This window comes from Taurulus bubalis (assembly GCF_910589615.1).
Source record: "Taurulus bubalis genome assembly, chromosome: 17".
Taxonomy (NCBI): domain Eukaryota; kingdom Metazoa; phylum Chordata; class Actinopteri; order Perciformes; family Cottidae; genus Taurulus; species Taurulus bubalis.
This window is the reverse complement of record NC_136605.1, coordinates 11,035,459-11,045,335: the sequence shown is the minus strand read 5'-3', so window position 1 is coordinate 11,045,335 and position 9,877 is coordinate 11,035,459. Positions and strand designations below refer to the sequence as shown.

Here is a 9,877-nt window from a genome sequence, read left to right as displayed (position 1 = left end):
GTGAGAGGTCACTGCACAGCGGAGTTATGGAGATGGACAGAGGAGAGGGCAGACAGACAGTGGGCCTCAGAGAGACAGAGAGAGTGAGAAGGAAAGAGAGAGGGAACGGACAGAGAAGGAGAGAGAGACGGGGTGTGTTGGTTTCTCCCTGTGGCCTCTGCTGCCCTAATGGACTCGGACGCCACAGGCCAACTTCAGGGCAACTTGGGCTTCTCCTGTTTTGACTATATCAAGATTGATAGCTCTCGTCAGACCCCGGATCAGCTTCATGGATAGTAATATGTCCCATGTGGTTACATCTCCAGTCACATACAGCCATGTTTAATGGTGGCTGACCTCCACCTTTTCTTTCTTCAGTCTTATTGAATGTGATAAAAGAAACAGATAAGTGGAGCCACATTTTTATCCATCCTGACCTGGGATTAGGCTGAAGCACCCTGTCTAGACATCAGCTCCATTTAATGCAGCATCCTACAGCACTCATCCTTTCCGTTGCTTCCTCTGCTTCTTTTGCACTTTCGCTCTCTTCTTTTTTCTTTCCCAACTCAGTTCTCAAAATGTTCTGACCTTTACAGCTAGTTTTTGTATTTGTTTATCTCTGACTCCCTAGTCTATCTCATCACCCTCCGAGTAGGCTTAGGTGTGGTTCTCTGGTGATAATGACAGTGAAAGGAGGATGCGGTAAAACGGCTGAATCAGCAACAACCCAGCAATATGCAAGGAAGATAGATTTCAAAGAATGTCTCCTACAAAGATCACTTTTGAGGTTTCCCTTTTTTCCTCCTCTACTCATGTTCACTGTCTAAAAATGTGAATGGCTTGTTTGTCGAGGGTGCATGAAGATAGAGCATGCATGCATGTTTAGCGGCTTAGTAATTGTGACAGGGCTACAATTAAGGGAAGACTTAACCACGTCACACTGCCCTCATTGTACTGCAATTATGTCCTTGATTGTGAAACAAAGGTACACAACAATGGTTTGATAAGACCTCTTGTTTAATGAGACTTTGCTGTAACTCCTGTGTTCATTCAATTAGTAAACAGGTCTTCCATTCAGGCCTGGGCACCCCAATTCTCATCTTCCCAAATGCAACAAACTCCCACTCCTCGCATCCCCAAAACTCCCCACCTACCCCGTGCCCTTAGCCTTCAGCGTCCCACATTGGGTCTTGGCATCCCCCTGAACATTCAAGACACACAGACTCCTCCTCCAACCTCCCACCCCCCCCCCCCCCTCCTCCACCCCTCCCCACACACACACCCATTTGATTGTGATTGACAGCGTCTTTGTTCCATTGTGCGGAGCTGTCGCCTCTGATGAAGACACATACACAGAGCTGAGACGCTGCACTCATTGTACACGGCACAGAAACTACAGGTCTGCAACCTGTGATCTGATTATGAGCTCCATGCAGTGCGTGAGTCTGGACACGGCAAGGCATGGCAGGATGGGATGGGACAGGGTGTGTGCAGACAGGACAAACTCTGGCTGGGCTACCCAGGCCAGACTGCAGGCATCTCCCAGTGTGGACCAGGGGGTCCCCGGCCCAATGGGCTGAGGGGGCCAGCTGGAGAGGGAGGCTCAGTGCGGCGCAATGTGTCTGAGGAGGCCGTCATTAGGGTTCACCCCTCCTCAGGGATGGGAACCAGGTCACATTCTCTCACACGGCACAAAGCAGGGTGTGTGTGTGTGAGGGGTGGGGGTTCAAGGGAGGGGTTTTGATGGGGAGCAGGCCATGACCTCTTTATATCCATCAACAGATCACTAACTTGGCCCATAGACATGCTCATACAACACATTCAAACACGCACGCATGCATGCAAACACATGCTAATGTGTGCGTATGTGCACAGAAAGAAATGCACAAAATGCATAAGCAAAAACAAGTATGTGAGGCATTATGTGTGTCTTCACCTGAATATGGTCCCAATAAAAAGTCTCTGTTCGCTGAGATACGTTTGTTAGGCTTGAAAACTAAGAAAATATGGAATAGCTATCTTTTGAAATTAACCCCGCCCCAAAAAATAATATATATGTATGATTTGGTTTTGACTATCGGATTATTTAAACATAGATTGTAACAAATACAATGCATTTTTTTTTTAAAGACAGCCAGTGTCTATTTCATTATATTGCACTTGTCTATCTCAGGCCACTGATGATAAATTCCTTTACACTACAGCTCTGCTGGCTGATCACTCTGTGAAATCCACAGGTTGACTGCCAGGGGAAAAAAGTGAAATACTGCCCCCTCCTGGTACCCAAGGAGTCTTGCAGAGAGCGAGAGAGCGAGAGAGCGAGAGAGAGACACACACACACATTGGAGAACATACAGGAAAGTATCAAGAAACTATATTAGTCAAAGTGGTTACATTTTATTTTAAAACAAAAAATATTTTCGATGGTAAATCAGAAATTGTATTTATTTTTAAATCAAGAAGCTAGATTTAAAACATCTGACCCACCTCTTCACAAACCTTCATCTTATCAAAATATTAAAAAATATGATTTAACAGCAGTTATGACCATGAGCACTACAAACATGAAATTAAGGTCACAAAACAATCAAGGAAGATAAATTCATTCGGTCTCTGTCATACATGTTATAACTCTGGTGAGCCTGAGTGCAGTTATCTAGACTACAAGTTATAGAATTATTTCTCTATAATTGTATTGTTTCTCTCTGTAACAGAGTTCTTTTTTTGTGCTTTGTTGTCTGTCCATGGGGCTCGCATCTCATGTCCGGTCTGTGAGTTCTTATTTAAACAATACAGACATCTAACCACTATATAACCACGGTATATCTGACTAAGGCAAGGCCTTAGCTTTATAGTATGTGTGTACAATAATCCAACGTTTGTGTGTGTTGCTTATATTTCTGCGTTTTATGTATGTATTTTTATCTCTGTGTGAAAACATGATGTCATCCTGAATACAACATCTCTGTGGGAAACTTGTGCAATTGTGCATGATGTCTGGCAAAAGCTTATCATGGTAGTGTCTTTGAACTAAAAGGCACCTCCCCTTTCCTGGGTTACTTGCTCTACTCTACCTGCTGAGCCCAAATCCTCAGGAAAAGGCAGTAGGAACTTGGTGTGGGTCAACAAACAGGGAGGGCAAAGGTAGGAGTCGTCCTCTTTAGTTTGGTGAGACCGTGCGTCTGCGCAGGCAGCTGCATGTCAGGCACTTGAGGATGCTCATGGTGATGTGCATGAGAGGGCCAAAATTGAAGAGTAGGTTGTAGAAGGTGTTGACAGAAAGGCCACCAGTCTCATCTGCGTACTTTAAGGCCACAATGGGAGTGTAGAGGCTGTTGGTCAGATTCCTGAAGCGAGGGCTGTTTGACTCAATTACCTTTTTAGTGCACTGGAGAGACGAGAAGCAAAATACAGTTTTGACTAATTTCATTGCTGAGCAAGCTGGTTGAATATATGTACCAATTAGTGATCACAAAAAAACAACATTGATTCTCAAATCCTGAGCTAGACATGTGAAATTTGAGCGAGAAATATAAATCTTTTCCTTACTTTGGCTATGTCGTCCGGCGTCTGGCCCATGGCTTCAAATATATCTATGGATGACGGCAGGTAAACGTCTTTAAAATACCGAACTGTGTCAGCATCTACTCCTGGGTACTCCATCTTGGCCACATCCTCCATCATCTTCGTCTCAAACTCTGTGTGCACTGGGCCAGGCTCAATCATGGACAACCTGTGAGGAGTCAGATATGGAAAGGCCCGTGTGAGGGAGCATTGACAGCACAAAGCAAAGACAGATGTGAGGGAAGAACCGAGGGAAGAAGGTAATACCGGATATTGAACTTCATCAATTGCACGGCCATACTCTCACAGAAACCTTCCATGGCAAACTTAGAGGCAGTGTAAACATCATTGAACACCACTCCTAAATCAACACAACAGGGAGATAAAGGTCAGCATCACTGCATAGTATATTTACATTGTACAGTACTCAATTAACAGCAGACATGCTTCAAACATCATTTACACATAAAGGCCTTAGAAACTCAAATCAACCAAGTAACAGAGAGATGTCACAGGGAACAGCATCATTTCCAGACAGAATAGTGAAGTCAGTTCAGCCTACTTGCATGTGATTAACAACTTTGCAACCCTAGCCAGGTAAGCAGACTTTTACTGTAAATGTAAGGCATAATAATAGGCAACTAAATACAAATATTTTCAGTTTCCAAATGCCAAGCATCCTCATTTGACCTTAAACTGCTTGCAAGCATTTTCAGCACTATTATTGGAAAACAATATAATTTAACAGGTTACATCAAGATTTAAAAAAAAAATGTATGTCACAATGAGATTGTTTTTCATGTTCTTATGAACTAAATACTGACTTAACTAATTTAATCAATCATAAACACACTGATTTACAGATCAATACGAGTGATTTTAAGACATAAGACTCCCCACAGGTCTGTCCCAAAATACATATATAAATATAAAGAACAAAAAATAATATAAATATAAAGAACAAAAAATAATATATATATATATATATATATATATATAGATATATATATATATATATATATATATATATATATATATATATATATATATATATATCTATATATATATATATATATATATATATATACACACACACACACACACACACACACACACAACTCCAGTACACACAAATCCTACCCTGAAGACCCATGACGCTGCTCATGACCACGATGTGTCCTGAACGCCTCTTCTTCATGTCTGGCATCACTTCTTTGATCATGCGAACTACACCAAAGAAGTTGGTCTCGAATACTCTCTTCATCTCCTCGATGCTGATGCTTTCCACAGGTCCCAGCAAGCCCACACCTGCATTGTTGACTGACAGGAAACACACAGGCGTGGAGATGACAAACCCGCTCGTGAGATCATCTTTTAAATGGTTATGATATTGTTGATTTAACACGAAGGAGTGATGTCCCCCTGATGGCCTTTCTCCAGGAACAGATACTCATTGATAGATTACAGATGCTATTTCTTGATATGGCCACCAGGTGTCAGTGTGGGACAACGACAGAGAGGTGTGACATAACACCAGTCCATGTTGAAGGGCCTCTGGGTCGTGAGTAATTAGGTGAAGGGGGGTGTAATGTTGAATTCAGAGTGAGATGATGCAGGTTCATACATATAACCTTTATCCGGAGTAAAGGTGTAAACATGACAAACACAAATAGACTGTTTAATCCTGCAACATATATTTTACCAAATTACATTAACATTAGTTGATTAACAACAAAGGCCCTAATTAATTGTTGGTGACGTGGTGAGATTTACATTGTATGTTCTGTTTTCACTGAATGGACCAGACACCCCTTCATATCAAATAACAAGAAAAAGAAGGTGTCATGGGCAGATAGAGCTGCAGACTCAGTTTCAGCTACATTTCACACACTCACTCAGAATATCAGTTTGGTGGTCCGGTCTGTTTTGGTCCAGAATCTATCTGCCGACTGGAATGTCAAGACTCTCCCAATCTCCCCCCGCCCACAAACACCTAACTGCAGAACCACAGATGACAGTGCTACAAGAGATTGGCCACCAAAACCATTTCAGTTACTTATAAAAGGTCCTCAGGTTGTGGCTGTATAACAGTAATAACACTGCACTGTGATAGTTTGCTTGTCCACTTGACAAGTATGTTAGATGTTTACTGTTTCTCTCTCTCACGGAAGGTCGACATTGCTGTTTGTGTTAAATATAGGCTACTATCACGGGGAGGGTCACGGCTAGTGTTCAATGGATTAGATTATCATTCCTACACAAAGAGAAGACATTCATGCAGTACATTTCTTAAGGATATATCCTGATATAATGATCAACTGATGCTAAAAGAAAACGAAAACACAAGTATGCACCCGTGTTTAAATCATATCAGAGAAGCCCTGTCATACAAACTGGGGAAGGGGTCAAATGGCAGACGCAGGCCTGGTTTCAGGCGTGTTCCACTCACTCAAGATATCAATATGGCGGTCCTTGACATTGTTGATGCACTGCTTGACTGAATCGTCACTGCACACGTCTAGTGGAAGCAACATCAAGGTCTTGCCATATGCGTCTCCAGCTGCCTCCAGGAGCTTGTCCTTCTTCTTCAGGTCCCGCATGGTGGCAATGACTGAGAAACCGAGGAGGGGAAAGTATTATTTCACTTGTATGATGATGTGTCGTCATACGTAAGAAACATAGTCTTTTTAGCACCAGGAAACGGTTCTTTAGACTCATACATTGACACACTGCAAAAGGTGACTTTTTATTTGAGTACATTTTTGTCATTTTCTTATTTGGTTATAAAAAAAAAATGTAATTGTAAATGTATACATGCTCCCATTTCTTGTTATGCACCACCTGCCATGACAAATTCCTTGTATGTGAAAACATATGTGGCAATAAATGGTTTTGATTCTGATGAGCTAGTTACTGTAAAAGAGAAAAAAAATGTCACCCATTGATAAAATGACAGACTTTTATGTGAAACCTCTGATCTCACTTAATGACAGACGGTTGTGACAGAGTCAGATATGATATGTGGGTCAGAGTTCCTAGTAATGGCCACGCCTCTCCGTTTACAGGACACATTATTGATTTCCTCTGAACTTTGACCCACATACAGCACAGGAATCTATCATGGCCAGGGACAGCAGCTATCAGCAGAGTGTTGACTCGGCTTTCATGGCTTCTTCCAAGTCGTATGTTGTGCTAATACTTTGCTGACTGACACTTTCTAGCAGAGGAAAGAGAGAGACAGTGCTGTTGCACAATGGCAATCAGTGGGAGTAAATAACCTCTTCTTCACACAATATTCCTCTCGCTCTACCTGTTGTCCTTGACAGATAAAGGAGAACTTCTTACCTGATTCTTGTCTGAACAGATGAAAAGAGGGATTGCTGTGCTGGAGACATGTTTCGCAATGAAACTAGGCCCCTTTTTGTTTTGTTAGAATGTCGTTGTGTAAGTGTCATCATCCAACAAATACACACTATTCTTGTCATGACGTTTCATAAAGTCTAATCTTGTGATTTGAAAACTGTGTCCATGAAGCAACAAAGAGATTTAGAAGTGAACAAGAGATCTATTGTTCTTCTGGCTCCTGCAAGAATTACTCTTGGGCTGCTTAAACATTCTTGATTTAACCACATTACTTTGCACACACTGAGGTATTTTTGGGGGGTTTCTCTTGAGTTTGGTGCATGTTACTGCAGCTAATTATTACTTTATGCACAATGCAATATTTAATCTCTAAAGACCATTAGAATGAGCTGATCAGCTTCATCCTTATTGAAAGCAGGTCACGTTGTGAAGAGAAAATCTGCTCAAACCGGTGTTATGGGAGCAGTTAATCACTTTTGTTTTGCTCATCTATTTCACGGTGATAAATCCCAACAGACCCCGAGGGCCCCCAAAGAAACTTGAACTAACCCTTGCCCAGTGGTCCCCGAAGGACAGCAATAAAAACAGCTTGAATTAGTAAATTAGTTAATGCATAAGATGCCTGCTGGAATCATGGGTTTCACTGTTACCTCACTGACCCGACTAGGCCTACAGCTAATTATGTTATTCTGCATAATGTAACAACAACGGGGTTCTGAAGGCAAACTCTTACCAACAGGGGTGTGGGGGTGGGACAGTGGTGTAATGTAATTCTGTCTGAGGCTCCACGACATGGAAAAAGCTTTTGGAGTGACACAGCAATGGCTGGGAAGCAGGAGAGTAGACGCACAGACCCACAATGTCAAAGTGGGACACTCTAACTCCTCTGTGCTCCAATGAAGACTTCAAACAAGGCCCTTGCTTTGGAGTGAACCCTCGCTTGTACAGGTCTCAAACTTTGTCCCCCTTTCAACACTCGCTCCAATGAGGGGACTATAGGCACATTAGACACGGCACTAACCCGGAGCAGGCGGTCTACAATGCAGCGCGATAAAAGGGGCTTTGTGCTGGAGAAGTCACTTGAAAGAGAACTGACAAGACTCCTTTTATGATTCCGCATGGAAAGCGGCATCCTTGCAGAGAAATGGAGCCTGGAAACTGCGCTTTCAGATGATAATTGTTGAACCAAAGGGGGCGACTGGATCCCAGTCCATACAAAAGAATTATGGATCCGATATCATAGGGTTAGTTGTTCCAACACATCACTTATTTGTTGCCAACAAGACGGAGAGTTGCGCGTGAAACTCAACACAACTTTGTGCGTAATGGAAAGCTGGCGCATTAGCAGAGCTTTGAAAAGGAAAAGTAAACACGGAATAGGTTTTCAAGCGCAGCACGCGCGCGCGCACACACACACACACACACACACACACACACACACACACACACACACACACACACACACACCACACACACACACACACACACACACACACACACACACACACACACACACACACACACACACACACACACACACACTGGTATACTTGCTACTAATAGGTCCGATCAAAGAAACAATGTAGAAGAACGCGCTTTTACCATGGTAACGCTTCTTTTCATCTTTGGCCAGCGTGACGGCGATTCGTAACCCGATGCCGGAGGAGCAGCCGGTGATCAGCACAACTTTCTGCCCGCTGTTCGCCATGATTTGTCCGGGTGGGCGCCGTGCTTAGCAGCGGTCCTCTCGCTCTGGATGGCCGCTGCAGAGGGAGCTATACCGAGCACCGGACTTTAACGAACTAAAGCGGATCGTGCAGCCGCCGCAGCCATGTGAACCTCTAATTCAGTCACATGTTCAATAAAAGGACAAACCAGAAAGAGACGTGGCATTGCAAATTGGATTTTAAACTTGCTAGGTGCCGCCTGCCCCTGGAAAAAAACGAGGTTAATTCCTGCAAAAATGCGTGTGGGCGTGCATGCGCGCACGTGCGTGTTGTGTTGAGGGGGCAGTGCTTATTTGATTTCTGAGCTGGTGACCCCAACGACAAATAACTGTACTATTCATGCAGTGGTCACGTGATGTTTTGGTCATACCTGGTGGCGTTACGTATTCTTAACAGGGATGATTCAAAGGTTTTAGTTTACAGTAGCCTACCCAACGTCTTTTTGTTTAATGTTTTAACAACTATGTCATCTTTTTAATTAAGATAGTTAATTGATTTTAGGACTTCAAATTAGCAATATTTGAGCTGCACATAGGATTTTATAACAATTCACACATTATTATTATTATTACTATTATGCTATTTGCTGTTACTAAGCTAGTTATTCGGCTCTAGATGATTTATTTATAAAACCAGTCATATCTTATTTTAGAAGGGAATGTTTATAGTAACTTAAAGCGCTGCATTGCACTGCCATCTGGCGGTAAGAAACGGCGCAGCACACATAAGAAGCACTGAGGCTTAGTGACTGCTAATACCTCATAAAAAAACAATGCTAATAGTATCATTGTAATCCCATTATGAACTGAATATAGGGACGCAAGAGGAATGGTCTGGGTTTGGTTATCTGCTATGCCTCAGTTTGGTTAGATAAGTATGCCATTAGCAAGGCTGTGTCACGGTGACCAGTGGACCCGTTTCTTGACAGGTGTTGTCAGGGGTCAAAGTGCCGCTGATAACAAACCAGACTTGCTTCTTTTTCTCTGATGAAAGGAATAGCGCAAGAGTCAGAGTCTGTTGCTACATGTGATGAAATCATATGCAAACTGTAAGACTTCCATTTGCTCTAATACTGATCCTCATAACTCCCAAGAAGGGATGAGTGGCTGCATGGTCCAAAGAGCAATCTGGACGGATTAGTGAGTAAGCGAGTTGTTAAAAGCAATCTGTGACAGATGCCTTTTACTTTTTGCATCTACTTATCAAATGCCTTGTTAACTTTACATGATGGAAAGTGCTGCAGT

General features: G+C 42.7%; 1 protein-coding gene across 2 annotated transcripts; it reads right to left on the bottom strand.

The window, feature by feature from the left end:
* Positions 1 to 2,365: 2,365 nt before the first annotated feature.
* Positions 2,366 to 8,672, bottom strand: rdh8a (retinol dehydrogenase 8a). 2 transcript variants are annotated; one of them, XM_079232542.1, is made up of 6 exons: positions 8,509 to 8,672; positions 5,993 to 6,154; positions 4,684 to 4,863; positions 3,811 to 3,904; positions 3,529 to 3,712; positions 2,366 to 3,367 (listed from the first exon to the last, which is right to left on the bottom strand). In XM_079232542.1, exons 1-6 carry the CDS (start codon positions 8,612 to 8,614, stop codon positions 3,140 to 3,142), a joined length of 954 nt encoding a protein of 317 aa, XP_079088668.1. In that variant the 5' UTR covers positions 8,615 to 8,672; the 3' UTR covers positions 2,366 to 3,139. The 2 variants fall into 2 exon arrangements, with proteins under 2 accessions (XP_079088668.1, XP_079088669.1); XM_079232543.1 differs by lacking the exon at positions 5,993 to 6,154.
* Positions 8,673 to 9,877: the final 1,205 nt, after the last annotated feature.